Here is an 18,877-nt window from a genome sequence, read left to right as displayed (position 1 = left end):
GTAAGTTATATGAGTTAACATCAAAACAGTACAAGGTCATATTTAAGATCACCCATCATAAGATGTGACCTTGACCTTGCGCAGTGATGTATTTAGTGATCGAAAATAACTTTTGAGTTAGTGTAGAATAAATGTTGGTGCCATAAATATAAATGATGATAATAAGGTTGTGTTTTGCAAAAAAGGCCAATTAAGAAAGCGGTTATTCGAAATGAGAATAACTTTTACAACGCCTTTCGCTACAGTGTCATTTGCAACTGTAGGCTACATGACCCTCATTAAATTAATTATCACACTATTCCTCTACTATAATATGTATTTTATTGAATTGACATATTCCCCATTTCTGCCTCCCAAGGTATCTAAAATCGGCGTGTTCTCCTGTGGTCCCCGTCCACTCACGAAGTCAGTGATGTCAGCATGCGAGCAGGTGAACAGAACGCGCCGCCTGCCGTACTTCATACATCACTTTGAGAACTTCGGATAAATATACCACTTCATATAGTTTGTAGTTCGTGTCATGATAAATGTACCATATCATACAGTTTGTAGCTCGTGTGAAAAGGCTTTAGAGTAAGAGAGCCATTGAGGATATGTAGGATGGGACCGTCAATTGCATTGTTAGGATGAGTATTCAGTATATTGTAAAAAAATAATTTTAGTGATTTTTTATGGAAAACAATTGTATGTACCAAAAGACAATAATTTTTAGAGTTATATTACTTTTGTAGATTATTTTTACAGACCCATTTACCGTAAAAAGTAATTTGTTTTCAACTAAATCGTTCATTTACAGTAAAACAATGCGAGTTTGGAAACAATTGGAAACAGACCAAAAAAGTAAAAAAACCTGCTAATTTAAATAAAACCTGCTAATTTAAATAAGGTCGCTGCAACAAAGTCGTGGCGACTTCCATTTATATAACATTTGCTGTTCTGAAGAAGCAATAATTAATTGCCTGTTTCATCCTACATTGTCTTAAATACAAAATTGCTTAAGAATATTTTAATTAAATTGAAAGCATTCCTATTGATTTTAAATGCACTTTAATCAAACCAATAGTAATGCTCCTAAAATTCCTGTATCACTTAGATTTATTATAACTTATTTATTTTTAGTTTTTTATGCTTTTATAAATCATTATAACAGTGATGTAGTACAAAAACATCAATCGCGCATTTCAATGTACAAAAGATCATTAAATAGTTATAACTTTAGAATGTATAATACTCATGCGATCTAAATTGTGTTATTTATACGACGGAGCTCCGAAGAGCTGTATTGTAAATAATGTATAAATTGTATTGGCTATAGTATAATTGTATTTTTACGTTGAATTGATTGTAAATAAATATTTAAATACAGAGCTGTTGTGTATTTTATTTTCCCTCCGACATCTTTTTTTTAGTGAGTCACCTATATTGTCCATTGTCTGAACAATATGTCCCTTTTATAATAATCCAATTATAATTTTAGCTATGCCTCTAATGGATTCGTAATACACAAAGTAACTTAAATCGGATTTAATTTTCCGGACGGCAAGAGGCCTATAATAAACTTAAAATCGATTTCAAAATACCAAAATCATTAGCTAAAATGACTACCAACAGCAAACACTTGATTGAACAGAAGTGCGTTCCAACATTTAATAACAGCTGCACTGTATGATTACTCCCAGACCTTAAGAGGTGTTCTTGGATTATTTATGGATTGTAATTCGAGGCTCCTCGCTCTTAATTCAAAGTAAAAGGTGCAGACAATAGCCTTGTGGGCTCGTGACACACGAACGCGCACAACCAATCGTGCACTGGTTTTGATTGAACCAATACACGGTATCAAATTTATATTGACATCTTCGATTACCTAATTACGTGTTTCTAAAGTATTCGTGTTTAATTTAATTAATTCAGTTAATTATAGAATGAGTCATCATTGATTTCGATATGTATCAGATGTTTTGAAATAGTTATATTAACAACTATGTACAAATCTATTTAAATGAGCCGCTATACTGCACTCATATCCACGAAAGTCTTCAAATAAGTTCGTACATTTTGGTTGTGTCTAAACTTTGTCACATTTTTTTAAATTAAACATACATTTACGTTGGTTAACTATTAATCAATCAGCTATAACTGCTTATGTACTATTAACTATTAATAATACATAAGCAGTTACTGGAATACGTAATATAGTTAATAGTTGAACGCCGATTGGTAAATATGATAAAACAATTTCACTTCACGTAATCCTGGTTATGTGGCTCATTAGAACGGTTCTGACTTTCTTTGACGCAGGTGCTAAATGGCAGACGCATACGCCTACAGTAATGTATAGTTTCTTATTTAGTAGAAGAGAATTGCTGAAAAACATTTGGTACATAGTATAATACCGCCTGTGCTTTCATCTACTTCCCTCGAGAACTACTTCGCGTACCCGGGTAAAAAGTACCCATAGCCTTCCCCCATAAAACGGCGTAGTAAAAAGTCCCGAAATTCTCTAAATAAACTATTCAGCTCTATAGCACTTGGTAAAAGATTGTTACTAATTACGTATATAGCTAGTCTTAAAAATGTTTAGAGGCAGTTCATCAAACAAGGCTGTATGTACACACAGGCTCCTTCAGAGCGGCGCGTGCGAACAAATCACTGCGATCTACAATTAAGGCCGTAACTTAGTGTACAATATGATATTGCACAGTCTGACCGCTCGCGTTTAGTGCTTGCGTTGCCTCACACGATGCGTAGCCTTCAGTCCTCCCTTCATTTGCAACCAGCTAAATAAAGTAGCTCCGAAATTGAGAACTTACAGTAAGTACGCCGCAAACTTTTAGTCGGCCGATAGTTTGTTTGGGCTCATAAATCAGTATAAAGATAAATGGTGGAACGCACATTACAAAGATCAGGTACTTAGGCCGACTGAAAACGTTGAACGGGATAAAAAAAAATCTTTAAAAAACAATCTTTGCCTACCATGGGATCGTCGGCCGACTGTTTAGTCTACGGTGTGTGTGGACTCTTATTGTAAAGTGGAATAAAGTTCGGAACGTAAATTGGTACCTTCAGAACAAAGTGGCAATCATCATCACCTATTTGAACTATAATTTATAATGTTTCTATTGTGGATCTCAATTGTAGGGGCCGAGTATTTATGTTAGTTGTGTTACTGATGCAACTGTCTGTTCGAGATTGTTTATTGTAAATACAACCCTTCGCCAGCGGTTTCACTCGCGTCCCGTGGTAGCTACTCAACGAACTAGAATAAAAAGCTTATAGAATTCCTCGTTGAATGGGTTACATGGCACGGAAAAAAACGGTAAAACTTTATAACACTGGTATAACTGTGGGCACAAAATACTAGGCAGAATACTGGTAGGTTAAACAGGTAAAATATTAGTTAACAAACATAGTTGGCGACATTCACAAAAGTCAAACAACTTTTTTATTCTGGTCTGATAAAATTATTATTCTTACATTTTAATCTAGAATTTACAGAATGCATACATTAATGTTTTTCTATGTAGGAAAAAACACTCACAAATCCATAAATTATATGTAAGATAAACGTCATGCTCTATTTTTTGTTTTGGTTATAAATTCCTGCTGATATTATAAAAACATGACTTCTGCATATAAAATAGGTATTACATAATAATTCCAGTTTAGTTATTTATAATATAGGTACTATTAAACGTAATAAAATATGCGTGGTAGGTATAGGTAATGCAAGTTTCTAGGAGTCTAGCTAATTTATAAGCGCTTAATCACGACGGCTTTGCAGTCAAAATACTTAATTGTAGGATAGCCATATTTTTGGGTCCTCTTGTGTTATTTTGTATATTTTAAAGAACACAATCCTAGATCCATTATACCACATATTTGGGCAGAGATATCGCGCAACGATACAAAAATGACCAGTACATATTTTCCTTTACGTTTATTTTGAATAGATGCAGCCTTAAAATCATTATAAGCACATGGTTATACATGAATGCAGTTTAAACTAGCTTGTAGACTAAAATAAAAGTTGAATAGAGCAGTGGACAATGAGCAAATATGTACGTTTGTCGCGAGCGTCTGCGCGCCTCAACTTCCGTATAATAGAGTTCAACGCGCAAAGGTGATGCTCGGGAGATTTCTCTTCTCTCTCAAGTACACAGAAAAATAACTCTGCAAATTAACGTGACATGCACAATTTGAGCTCGTTGCTTCATTATTTATAGTTATGGCGATTGTCAGTGCGTTATGCTGACGATATCTATTATCTACATAATTGTCGTTAATTATGGACAAAGTCACGTAGCTCCAGCAGTTACCTAACCTCCACGCTGCGTCGGAGCACCATAAAACTGACAGAACACCTAGAGGCACTCACTGACTTAATCTATCAACACTACGAATTATGATTGTTGCATGAATTAAATTGCTTTCACAGCCTACGGGGTTCTCACACAAAAGGTTACATATTAAAACTAATCAAACACAAGGTTGTTGATCTTAACAATAAACAGCTTGACCCGTGACCTATTAAAGTGCTCGTTTTGTATGTAAACAGTTCATGTAGCGAATAATTGTATCTGTCAGTCAGTATCGAGGCGAACATCCTGCTTCAGACAGTCGAGGCAGCTACATCCACGATTCTCCATGCTTCTTACAAAAGTTGTGAGACCGTCGGGTTTAATATATCAATGCCAAAGTACAGTTTCCCAACGTACTTTGCTATTTGTTTGAGTAAGCTAGTTTCACATCAATCATAATAATATGGTGAACACGTAAATGTGCCATGCATTGCGAAACACGTGCATAAAAGCAAACAAATAAAAGACGAAGGATAATAAATAGTACGAAACCAGAAAATATGGTTTCCTTTCACATACTCCTTTGTTTTACTTATTACATCATTGAATCTGTATGCCAAGTTCTTCAGTGTAAATCAGACATACCTAGGCTAAAATAATTAAGGTTTCTTTAATCACAGAAACACGACCTTATTGCAAATCAAACACCAACTTTCCGAGAATCGCTAACAATTTAACATCGTTTCACAACGCTTCTTTTATATAAAAGTAATAAATTCAGCAAGTTAATCACCTCAGTTTTATGTTCGAAATCACTCAAAGTAACAATTTACTCGGTTAATGAAATGTTCAAACAAAGTCAACGGTCCGTGACTCTCATAAGGCGTACGCTCTGTTTCCCTCACTCAGACTTATGTAATTTTATCTCTTTTGTGTTCAAATATATGCAAATTAATACGGGTCAATTAATAAGTGCTGTTTCTATGACCTTTGGCAAAATAAAACTTATGACTTTAATATAGGTAATACCTATTCTTTTTACGTCTTAAGATTTGATACGACACGTAAACATGACGTTAGCGAGAACTTGCATAAAAACTAGTAATTATAAAAACTGTCATCAAGAAACCTGCTCATGATATAAATTCCCAGCATCGATCAATATAAAAATACCGTCATTTTTTATCGAAATCAGATTAAAAGTCAAACAAGCGCATAAAATTATGTAATCCATATTTAATCGTTTATTTACATAACTGGCACATTGTAGGCGGTCTGCATCCAAGTCTGACATCCGCGACCCGTTACGTGTGGTGAAAAGTTGGCGGAAAATCAACGTTCCGCACGGGTGCGCGTACGCAAGCTGATAAACCTCGCCTATATTTCCTGATTATACGCTCTCTCGCGAGGAAGCTAATTGAAAATTATGGATTGCAGTTCACTGAAGATTAACGAACGGCGGTAATGAACTGTTCCTCTTGGTGTTAGAAAAGACTCCCTGACCAGACGAAGAACCTGTAGTTGTGGAGAACCACCTGAAGAAAAAGAAGAACATGATAATGCCAATCACAACCAGTGCTTAACTTTATTATAATAGTTCTATCATAATATGTATAATCTTATTGCTGCATAAAGGGCTAATCGTCTACCTGATCAAAATGTAAGATTAAAAACATGTAAAACCAGCGCAGGTGTCCGATGTAGCACTGGCTATCAGCCATCAATATGAAAGCTGCTATTTATTTATCGATGCCCAACTAAAACGAAAGAAATGACTATTTGTCCCTTTCTAACGCGCTTTCGTCGCTGCGCCGGCGACGGCGACGCAAGCGCGGCCCGGCGCGCGATAGTGAGCGCGGGTTTAGTTTTCAGTGATCGCGCGGCGACGGCGCTCTCTGCCGGCGACCTCCGAAGTTTCGCAACTCGACACATTTCCTAGTGCTAGTGATGTGCTAAACCTATCCGGTCGGAAGTCCACATAACGTGCACGGCAGTGACGTCACCGGGAGCGGAGGCAAGGGCACCGACTCGCCGAGCTCGGCAGGTGAATACGATCAATTAAATCTGTGGATGTAGCCTGCGACCGCAGTCGCACGCCACGGCCCCAGCTCGACATCCTTGTCCTCAATTAAAACAATTTACGGCAGTTCTTGTTTGAATTTTACAATTGTTGTCCCGATTCATATTGTTGTGGCAATCAGCATGATAATTTACGACTACTTGTACTTGAAACAGGTTACAATTATTTTTATTCCATTGCACCGCACTAAAATCTATAAAAGGAGATGATTATACATAGTAATTGAGAACGTTTGTTAAGCTTGTAGACGAAGCAATTTGGAACAAGAAACATAATGCAATCATAGACATGAATGGTCTATTCGAGGAAAGGATTGATCCTTATAACCTGGGAATTTCATTTCATGTTTCACAATTTAAATTAGAGCATTATTTTTTATACAAAATCATATAGATATGAACATACAAGTCCAGTTCGAATATCTGAGTAGGTACTAGCTACCCACCTACATAGTAACGGTAGCCCGTGCTGCTAAAGTAAATGTCAAAAATTGCGCTCAGTGTGAGGCGACAAGCAATTTGGTTGGCATCAGCGGCGTGTCAGCTGAGACCGACCGCAACCGAAGCTAATATGATTTAATCGAAGTGTAATGTTGTAACTTATGCGACGGACTCGAGATTAGATCTACTCAGTGGTTTGTTTTGTAAGAATGCTATCAGTTCGACACTGTCGTAACCGGGCCTACGGGCAGTGCGCAACCATTTCAAATTGTCACGGAGAAATGTACAAGCGCTAACTTAGACAATACCGGTCAATAATTACTGTACCTATACAATGTCTAACAAGGTACTTGCTTGAAACGATTGGCGCAATAACGAATAAGCTGCAATCGTTCTCATTGGATCAAACCCTGTACCAATTTCTAATTTTAATGAGCATGTCCTCAGACTTGTAAATAGCAAGTTGTTGTTACGGCTAATGCATTAGCTGCACCAGGAAATCGTTTTATAAACATACTAATCGCGATGTAATTAAGTTGCTAAACTTAGCAACTTAGTGCTTCTAAAACAAGGATTGATGATTAAATGACGGGAAGTGTTTGTGAAGTCGCTTCATATATTTTGAATAGAAAAAGCGAGGACAACCGGTAGTGGCGTAGCATGTTTGTAAATGTTCTGTATTTGCACATAGCTGAATATCAACTTTATATCGTTCAGTACCGTCTTTAAATTGGAATTGAATTAGAAACAGATTGAATCGGAATAAGACTTCGGTCAAGATACTTAAAAGTTGTTAATCAACGTTGTTGATCTAAGTCTGGATTAATTGCATCCAAAATTCTATAGATTTTTTAAAAGTAGGTAAGTATCTTCTATTCTGGATACTTATATATTTACTTATTGATATACTTCTTTGATCCAAACATTCAAAAAAACAATCTCTTCATCGCCAAACATAACAAGCGCAATTGTACATAATTGACTTAAGTACTGATGTCGCGATAAAAGATAGGGAACATTTTAAGTTAAGTGAAGTTCATTAGGGTTGCCCAATGCACCTTGGATGAACCTCTAATTGTAGATAACATACAAATGCCAGTCCTAACGAATTATGTTGAAACAGCTACATAGAAATATGTCAGGAAAATTATGTATTTACGAAAATATATTTCTATTAACTAAGCACAATTAATATTAGGTAAAACAGTCCATACTGCGACGTAAATGAGTTTAAAAAGAACATTCAATTGTGTGTTGCAATATGCGGGTAAAACGATAATCTAACAAGCCTAGATTACATACACTTGGGTTTCTGTGTGTGTATTTTTACTTAGTATGCTGCAAAAATGCCAAAGATATGGTCCATTAAACCTACAACCCATAATCTGAAAAATAATGTTGACTTAGAAACATCAAAACTACAGGTCATATACAACTCTAGCATAGCACGCACAAACAGTATATTTATATAAAATTTATATAACGACACGTAACAGTAATAATACAAAAACAGTTATTGAAGCGAGTGAGCCGTTTACTCGGAGTTTCCTCACGCAACCGATATTTGAGACGGATAATGGCTAGACAACACATAAAACGTAAACTTTGCTACTCGAAACACTGTTTAATAAAACCTATTCATACTTGGTTTGGTATTTATATGAACATTTGTGTGTGGGAAAGACAGTTTATATTTTACGTAGTATATTATATTACATGGACTATAAGATGTTTTCTTTTACAATGAGGAAACTATTACGGCCTATTATTTAGTCTTAGTTTATAAAATATCATCTCTCCTTAAATAGTCTTCAACAAATTATTGGTAAGTATACAAAAATACATATGCAGGAAATATTCAAAACAATGTAGAAAACCCGAATTACAGAACCGAATAAAACTACTTAATTGAAATATTTTATGGCAGTTTTTACTTATTTTAATGTAATTATAAAGTACCTCAAAGTTCATAGAATTAAGCAAAATATTGTAAAATTTTGTACAAAGTGAAGTAATAAACGATTTCTGAATATAATAAATATATGATGTGATGAATATAATAAATATTTAATACGTCAATCGATTCAGATTTCCTAGAAATAATAAATAGGTACATCTAATAGCACTTTTCTACTGTAAATTAACGTTTACTTTTAATAGTCCATCGATTAATGATTCCCAGAACTAGCGGCATCAAATGACGGCACAACAAACGTCAAACAGACGATCACCAAACCATAAACATATTCGCACAAGTTGTTTCACACGTGAAAGTCAACCTCCAGCTATCATTAACCGCGTCTACCTTTCTACGTGACTAAATAGAAAAGCAGCTCGATTATTATTAATATCAGTCTCTCTTAAATCAATCACCGACCAAGAAAACGTGGCAAAAACTACATGCATAATGTTAGACGTGCATTGTACAGTGGTTAATAAATAAATTGTGTATTTACTGAACAGTAACTTTCCATAACTATAGCTGTTGCCAACGGTTTCCTCCGCCTCCCGAAAGAACTACTTCCCGCATCCGCATAATGGTCTATATTATTCTGCTGTATGAGCTATTCATCCATATAAGCAGTAGCTTTTTTGTGAATGAATAAGAAACATCCAAAGCTTCAGGATTAAAATATTCGTGTAATAACATCAACGGTGTGATCAAGAAAAGCCGTCCGGAGGAGAGATCTCTATGAACTTGTAACCTTAATTTTATTTATTATATTCAACCATTTATGTACACAGAAATCACATGACAGAAGAAGTGATAACATGAAATAGCACAAAGGCTTTTGTGTAGTTATTACGCGAGTATTTAAAATCAGCTTGGAGTAAGAGCCCCCGCAGACCACAGACTTTTTATCGGCCGATAGTTTAGTCGGGTTGGCCTGCTAGTACGCACACCGAGCCAACTAAACAGTTTAGTCGGTGATGAGCGCGCAAACTATCCCAACAGTCTGCCGACTATTTGCTAGTTTCTAACCAACTGGTGAAAAGAGTGGTCGCACCGCACAATGAAAATTAATAAAACATTGCATAGAAATGTTATTATTGCTCTCATACACCAGAGAAGGAAAATTAAAAAGAAAGCCCGAGAGTATTGGGTGCATCCTATCTTTAGTGATAAATTATGAAATGGAAAATTTTACACTATGCATTCCAAATTACTTGATTATCCGAAAAAAAATTTCGCCTTTTATCGAATGAGCATAACTAGCTTAGCTACAAAACACGCGCGATCGACCATTCGCTGTTAAAGCTCGGAGCGAACTGAACTATCGGCTTAGTCGGCCGACTAAAAAATCGTCATGTGTGCGCGTGTGGTAGGGAGCCAATACTGATTATACGGTCGGCCGATAGTTTGCCGACAGTTTAGTTTGAATGGAATCGGGAAGCCCATCAAACTTTTTTATCGGCCGATACCAAATCGTCATAGTGTGCGCACTTGCTTACATCTGCGTACTGATTAAGAGCCCGACCAAACTATCGGCCGATAAAAAGTCTGTGGTCTGCGGGGGCTCAAAGGGCCGCCGTACACGGACTGCTCGAGCAGTTAGCGGCTGAGTGAAATACACGGACCGCTCGAGCGGTCGGCGTCGACTGCTTGAGCTGTCGGTTGTTGACTGCTCGAGCTACGACCCAACTGCTCGAGCAGTCAAATGAGAAAACAGACGCCGCGAGGCCGCAAAGGGCGGGGGGGAGAAGGAAGTCGGAGAGCTGTCGACTGCTCTAGCGCAGTCAACGGCTCGAGCAGTCGGTGTATGCCTCGCAACCGCTCGCGAGCGGTCGACGGCACGATGGAATTTCATCATGCAGTTGACGGCTTGAAGCGGTCGCGACTGCTCGAGCAGTCGTGTGTACGGTAGCGAATGAATGACTATAGTTCACTGCGCGGTCGCGGCTTTAAGCAGTCGGTCTCAACTGCTTGAAGCAGTCCGTGTACGGCGGCTCTAAAGGTTTTTTGACAAATAGTCGCTGCTTGATATTCAACTCGCACCGCCCGACCATCAAAAGGGAAAATAGGTACTATAACAATAACGAGTATGATATGGCACTTTTAGTACCTAATAATTGCCACGTAGGTACCTACTTTCTCTATCGCCAAATCTCTTTGAAGTCGCTACATAGGTTTATCATTCTTTTATCACAATTTCATTACCCGTATGCAAAAGATAGGTATTAGTTCGAGCACCCAAATGTAGTTTTCAATGGTTTCTTTTATACATAATTATGTATCTTCATATAAATCATATTAATTGTACCAAGTTTAATTTCATTTAGTTTTGCTATTAACAAACTTAGATACAAGTCAGTTTAGCTATGCAATTCCACTAAATATTTCATCATAAAATTACTTTCAGAAGCTGTACGTATACTACGCCTTCGCACTTAATTAGTAGATAAGCATATTTAAGGTTCTTGACAAAGCAACTGTCCCCCTACTGTCTATAGTGGTGCCAAAGAAAAAACTTTTAGTTCGAATGAATATAGGCAAGTTATTTAGATAAATTAATCTTTTTTTTTCATTTCATAGTATAACCATTGGAAAACCAGACGTTGCAATACTAAAGGGGTTAATGCTAAAGGGGCAGTTACCTTTATACCTTCCTCAATATCCCAAAGATTTGTTAATTATTATCGGTAACTGTACATTGTTAAGCATGTAGATACTTAAGTCTGAAAATCTTAAGTCATTAGGATTCAATGATATATTATCAGGTAATTTTCAAAATGAATAAAACTAACGGGGACGTTTTTAATTAATCAATTTCATAATAATAGAACTCCGAATAGAGGTCATGTTTTATAACGCGGACATAGACACAGGGCACGCCAGTCTCAGCTCTATACCTACATAGACGTCCTCGACAGCTGATTGTAAATTGTTTTTATGATCAAATCTCCCAAACAATAGTGTGGAGAGTAGCGCGTGACTCGAGCTAGCTATTGTACAGGCGCAAGCACAGACTTACTGTTCTCACAGAACCTCCGCATACACAGACATACATACTTAGTATTATACACATTGTGGTACAGTTTCACACGTAGGCAAACGAACTAGCGACGAATGTACCTATCTACATGTTGTAGAATCTTTACTCATTTATATTGGTACTTGCAGTACGAATTCAATTGTTTTTATTCGCCCACGTGTCCACATTATCATCACGAATCGCTTGTGAAGTCGATGTGACGTTTTATTACACATCGCATTTTGCAATTCCATGGAATAAGTACCGCAGCGATGGAAATAAAAGGCATTGTGTGCGGAACTAATTATCAGACCATCCGCTAGGCAACATAAATATTCAGGTGTTATGACATTTGAAACAAAACTGGTATTCAAGAGATAACATGCCAGCTATGTGGTATTGCATCAGTGGAAAAAAATCTGTGTAAAAGTTGTGGTAGGCAAAGAACAAATAACTTTGTTTAGGTATTACATTTCTGAAGATTGTTGGAAGTTTACAATTTGTTAAGTGTCAAATCAGAACACTATGATACATACATTGAGAGAGATAGAAAGTTAGGTCTGGATTTCGATTCTGAACCGATAGCCAGTATCAGGGAAATAAACAAACAAATAAGATAAAATCCAAAACAAACATCAAACATTTCTGTTTTGATACTGCACATTTGAATACAAATAAGTTCTCATTGGTAGGATGCACTAGACAATGTCATCGGTCGAGGTCAGCTGCTTGCAATGGCAGTGAGTTCAAATATGATTTAAAACCTTTTTTCTATCTTTCATCTTCCCGCGTCAGACGTTCTCGTCAGCCAGAATGACGTCATTAAAGTTAGCCTTAACTCCTTTCAGTTCAGTAAGTAGCCACTGCAGATTTTCATAGATAACACACCCATTAAATGTAAATAAAAATAATAAGAGGTCAATCCATGGAGTTAGTTTGCTTCGACCAAAGACTATAAAACCACTTGACTGCGCATACAGTGCCCCGACGCTCGCCAAAAGTTAGTGATTTTGCGCGTACTATAAGGCTACGATCAGTACGATCCTTTAGTAGCGACCGTGAACTGACCAATAGTAGCCGCGGATTATGCCGCGTCCCCCCGCCCGCAGTGGTGAGTCGTGTTCTTAGAAGAAATTGGCGAGTGCGCTCTCTAGTGGTTATTTACTTTATGGCTTCGACAGAGTCTGCTGCCTAATGGAAAGGGTGACGCCAACGTTCAAAGAAGAATTTCGGGCAAGGTCGCCTGATGGATGTTTGCGTCCACTCTTGCGCAAATATCACGCCTAACACTGCTCAGGCGCAGCAGAGATGTCACAAACACCATGTTCGCATTTTAATTTTCCTTGTATTTAAATTAAAACATGTTAATTTCGGCGTCCTTCTCCGTACAGAGCGTGTTTAAAGTAAGTAATCCTACCTTAAAGTTGTATGAAGTCAGCTGTTTCGAAAGATTCGTAATTTATTCCGTAGTCGTCAGCTCCATAAATGTTTATCTCGAGTAAAGCTTAGAACTGATATAGCACTCAAGGATTAGCGTCTGGTGTTAAGAAATCATTTTAATTTTCCTGTGTTTGATCTTCTCCTCGTCTCGTTTTTAAGGAAGTTATTTTGTTATTCTGTATCATCTTGTCCAAATTTACTTTGTATTCATTATTAACTATTTTTGCAACAGTCTCTTACGTCGCGGTATATAAATTTCCCATTCGTAGTGCCACATTAAATCATACTGACAGACGGTTCATAGTAATTTATTCTGTAGCTATTACTGCAATTACTGACTTGTATAACATCATTTAGAAATGTCATTTAGCAAGACACTTAGAGCCGGCGCTAAGGCTTTTAGATCTTTCCCAGGCATAATATTACATGTTGTATATATAGGAACTATTTATTATTGTAGACCACTAGTTTATAACTGTAATGAAAGCAATAACTTGCATACTACGGAAATGTGTACTTTTACACCGTTCATAACCGTATCCTGTTGTTTTGCACTAGAAACAATACTGCATAAAAATTACTGCTTTTATTATAACAAAATCCATTTCTAGTGATCAATATATCTCTCCAAGTTACATCAGAAGAGTTGATTGATACCCGTAACTGCAGCCCGGTAAGACTCTGCATCACTGATGCCGCATTTCAATTTCCCTGTTCTCTGAATCGATGAACGCGATAGGTTCGAATCCAATCCAATACCATTTATCATGATCATCATGTCCCATATAAAATGAACATAAATCAAGATTCCTCACGGGTTCCCTCAGTAAATCACGCAGTAAGACAACAGCGAAGACTAGTCGCTCGTGTTACCGAGTCGTGACAAAGCATATACTGCCGAGATCGAACATCCATTAGCGTAATGAGTAATTACAGACATCGAGTGATTGTCCACAACAGGACCCGAACTGAAGGTCGCCTTGCAACACCGATAACATTTGAGCTATAAATATAACCGGCAATTAGGATAAAGGATATCTTGCTACGCGTCAAGGATTAGAACGTAAAATACACACAATACTGACAGTCTGTTCAGTTAATTATTTTAATAATCGTTTGCCATAAAATTGGACGTCAAGTTACTTTATCGGTTAATAATCTAGCTTTATAGGTAACACACGTGTATTGTAGATTTATACTTATTTGCAGGATCTGCTTTTGTTCTTCGTAGGTAACAAACAGAAGTGAATAGCAATCGTTTCTCAGGCAGAATAATTATCTTCTAGGTAGCTGTCAGGCAGGTACTTATCTAACGTATCTTATCGCTGGATATTGCACATTTCCTTCACTTTTAATAATCCATTTGCAATACGAACATAATCGGTCGTACTTTCTATATGTTGGGTAGTATTAGCATGGCATTTTCCTAAGGTCTGGTTAATATGGAATGCCAGTTGTCTACAAGAGTGCGACACGCGCACATTTCTCACGATCCAGTCTCGAACGTCAACGCGACGTGTTTTGCTCGTCGTGATCTAGAATAATCGATAAAAACTCCCTACACACGTAGGAAGGTAGCAAGATAGATACTTTGTATATGTACATTATGTTATTGCTTTATTTAAAAGTGAGAGATATGTTTTTCCTGAAAACAAAGCCTTAAAAGCCTTAAAATTCTTTTATAATATCCAGTTCGCTTCAAAAGAGCTTCAAGACAGTCATAAATGAGCAGCAAAAATATATTTTTGTTTTATATTGCTAACCTAATAATATGACAATCTCGCAATTTATCATCCTTCTAAATATCTACTTAGTTATCTGTTGCGAAAAACTAAGACATTGCAAAATGCACGACAATGATCTACGCTAACAACCTCTCGAATACCTAAATGTAGAATAACATAATAAGATAATCGATTAATTTGCTATCCGAGAGCAATCGATCAATCGGATAGTAAAGTAGCGAGTAATGGAGACATGTCATCAGACATAATAACAGTTCCAAACTCAAGGATGCCATTTCGAAATTAGATCATTATAAATCGTCTCTGGATATCAATAAATCCACCGATACATAATTATGTACTTTTACAATCACCTATATCCTATATTTTATTATAAAAACTAATACAGCATTATTGCCAAATAACGGCCTAATGTGTGACGCAACAAAAAATAGGGTTGTTGTTCCGTAAAAATGCAATACGTAGTTTTCGCGACCTGATGTAATGTGCCCCACAGCCTAACCTAATGTGTTCACGGGTCATTAATTTGATGTCTTCGTTGCAGGTCACGGCGTCATGCGACACACAACACTAGTGAATCTGACCAAGTGATAATATAATACATAGATAGTGTTTATGTAATGAACTGTACCTACAGTGCGTGCCGTGCCAGTGTTGTGTCATGAACAGTGAAACGCCTCCATATCTCTAAACACGTGGAAATGAAAAGAGAAAAGTACAAGAACTCTATTCGGGAACACGGGTGAGTAACAACTACTTATTCTGACATTTAACAAGGTTACAACAATCGTTAACTTCTCTCAATAACTAGGAACTCCTCTGAACTAACGATGAAGTTACATTTAATTGTTATATTCTGGGTCACGCTGCAAACAATAAAGAATTAGCCATTATTATCTAATGTGCGTAATATCCAGCGAATCAAATTTTATTATTCTTGTTGCTTGAAAGTAATTATTTCAAAACCACACATTGTTTGAAAGCCTATAACGTAATGGATTCGTGTATTGGCGCAAGAGCTGGTAATGTTTGCCCAGATGTACACCCAGAGCTTACAATATAGTCCACGACAAGGTGTAACGCACGACTAGGCAAAGAGAAACCGCGAAAAAACAATGGCGCTGTAGCCGCGCAATACAAGCATCTGTATGTGTAATCAACATCACGGTATTGAAATATGTTCAGCAAACTTTGCTATTGTTTTGTTCATAAGTATTGTTAAATATTTTCAAACGCTAAAAGCCCTTTACTTCGACCGTGACCAGAGCGGCTCATGGTCATCCAAAGAACAGATTTAAAATTCATTAGCGATAAAACATTAGTAATTATTATATTCGTTTGTACTGTGGCTCCCATTATGGAGTTCTATAATCACCAATGTCAAGTCGAGCGGCAAATAGTTCGAAATAGCAAAATGCAAATGGTAAGGTTATTGAAGAATGAATGCATGTTTGTGTGAATGCGAAGATTTCGGTTCTAGGTTACGGACATGGACAATAAACTATTAGAACGATTACTACTGCAAAGTTTTTTATGTGATAAATACACGATCAATTTGCTCCAATATAGAACGTTCAATGATATTTTTATTTGCACTCGACAAAAAAGATACCAAACAGTTGCGTGCAAAAACTCATTGCGTTGAATGAAGACAACAAATAAATACTAAGTTGGGTGTTTTTTTTATAACTGGAGATTGACATGCATTTCGTTGTCGAGTTTAAAGAAGTTATCATTCAAGCAGAAAAGGACGCGTAGGTAGTAGATTTTGAAAAAACCCGCAGAACCTTTTTCTTATTTTAATCTCATTTTAAATAAAATATGAAAATAAATAAATCTCTATTCTGCTGATTGCGTAACGACTGTATAATCGTAAAAAATATTTTTGAGTCTATTTTGTTTAACTTGGGCCTAGTTTCTATAGATATTCTGGTGACATCACACGTGATAACAATCTATTCCACAACCTTGCACAAGTACGTGAGAATACTAAACAGAATTGCACATTTACATCGCTTTCCTATCCATTATGAAACGTAATGACCGATAACGGGCATCGCAACTCCAAAATACAATAACTAAACAAAAAGTGAGACTTGAGTTCAACGGCGAGTGTGCCACTGTGCCACTTACTCAGCAGCTGATTTCGTGATGATATAATTGCGCCGGCACAGCGATGACGTAAATCCTGGTAAAGCCCGGAGTGAGGTGAAAGTGTAAATAGCAGCGGTCTGCACCTCGGAACCCTGACACCGCACTGCGATCAGCTAACTCCATCATATTGTATTACTGCGCTGCACATGCCCTACGGTCAACATTCGCTTGCAAGCAACTGAGACTGTGAGAGGCTTCATCGACGCGGAAGTTTAATGTCAGGGCATTTTTGTAGTGAGTCAAACTTGACCTTTTAGAATGTTGGCGAAAACGTAAATTACCATTTTGCTGCAAGATTTAAGTCCTTGTGAAGTGCGTGAAAGAAAGTGTGCTTTCTAGTGGATAAGCGTTGCACAACCACGACAGCGACGCGGCGCTCGGCTGCGGGCGCGACAAGGTCGTCATTGTTGACGCACCTTTGTTTTATTTTTGCCGTGAATTGCGCGAAGCCGCAGCCCGACTGGTCATGACCATAACTAAATTATACTTCAACCTCAAACTTTGGATTTAGAAATACGAATAATTTACTCACTAGAAGAAGCTGCTGATTTATTCACTTACTATTTTTTCAAAAAGATTTATTACATAATATCTAGATTATAATATGAAAGTAGATAGAAATAATGATTTGAAAGTGAACTTTAGCAGTAATTTGCACGGACCCGCATCAGTCGTGACCGTTTTAATCACTCAATAGAACGCATTATAGGCTGTCCAATGCCATTTGATATACGAGTAGCAGAGGAAAAATACTAATGTATACACGTTCCTACCTACATCTAAGATGTGTTACTGCCTCTGCTTTTTTATGTCTTGTTCACAAAGACATGAGAAGGATGCGGAACAATTACGGCTTCATTTAATCCGTCTGCTCAAAATGAGTCTCATTACTATTATTAGTGGGGTTTTGCCTGCCGGATCCGGAAGACTGGTCATTAGGCGTGCTTCACACGCGGCGGCTGCGCGGCCGTGGGCGCTGCGTGCGCGCAGGCCTCCTTGGGAGGTTCGCCTCGTTGCGCAGTGGGGCGACGCGCCGCGCCCGCGCAGGAAGCAATCACAGATAATCATCGAGCTGCTTACTGACATTAACATTCATCAGCGAACACGGACGCACAAGCAAAACAATTGAACATCCTGCGACCACTCCATAATCACTCACACCTATTATCTTAGAGGTTGCCTCTTCATGTCCAATGGGGACATTGGATTGTTCAGATTTAATTTTAGTTTTAATGCGAATGAAAATAAACATCGGATGCATTAAGATGTCTTTAGGCTTAATACCTTTGCGTTCCCTGGTGGCAATTCCATTTGATGATGTTGTTTCGCAAGATATTAATGATGTTATTCACGACATAAATAGTTTTATACAATTGTAGCTTAGATACCTACGGTTGAAGACACACATTAGTTAAGGGATTATATTTTTTGCCGCGAAAACCCAACCTCTTATGATATACTTCCCTCAACCTTAACAAAGTAACAGGTCACCTTTTGAGTTTGAATGTCGACTATAAAATGTCACGCAAAGTTCAACAAACAGACAATTTATTAATATGTTGTACACACTATTTTATAACTCATTGATATCATTCGTAATACCTATTGCTCTTTTAAGAAATAAGTTTAAAGACCTTTTAAGTATAGGTAGCCATTAAGATTCTTATTCATTGACATCAAGAGACTGCAAAAAACTCGTATCTTGCTAATAAAAAACAACATTTTTAGAATTTAAATGACACCTACT

At 37.2% G+C, this 18,877-nt stretch overlaps 2 protein-coding genes across 5 annotated transcripts in view; both read left to right on the top strand.

The window, feature by feature from the left end:
* Positions 1 to 1,367, top strand: part of Duox (Dual oxidase) — a 49,091-nt gene extending 47,724 nt beyond the window's left edge. For all 3 annotated transcript variants that reach the window (XM_064035921.1, XM_064035922.1, XM_064035923.1), the window contains one exon: positions 359 to 1,367. In XM_064035921.1, the coding sequence (XP_063891991.1) occupies positions 359 to 487 (129 nt within the window). In that variant the 3' untranslated portion in view covers positions 488 to 1,367. The remainder of the gene's footprint in view (positions 1 to 358) is intronic.
* A 4,772-nt stretch (positions 1,368 to 6,139) lies between these two features.
* Mol (moladietz) overlaps positions 6,140 to 18,877 on the top strand; it is a 48,426-nt gene continuing 35,688 nt past the window's right edge. For both annotated transcript variants that reach the window (XM_021329832.3, XM_049838386.2), the window contains exons 1-2: positions 6,140 to 6,342; positions 15,521 to 15,718. The gene's annotated coding sequence lies outside the window, so the exon portion shown is untranslated. The remainder of the gene's footprint in view (positions 6,343 to 15,520; positions 15,719 to 18,877) is intronic.

Source organism: Helicoverpa armigera, chromosome 8 (genome assembly GCF_030705265.1).
Source record: "Helicoverpa armigera isolate CAAS_96S chromosome 8, ASM3070526v1, whole genome shotgun sequence".
Taxonomy (NCBI): Eukaryota; Metazoa; Arthropoda; class Insecta; order Lepidoptera; family Noctuidae; genus Helicoverpa; species Helicoverpa armigera.
This window is presented reverse-complemented; position numbering and strand designations above follow the sequence as displayed.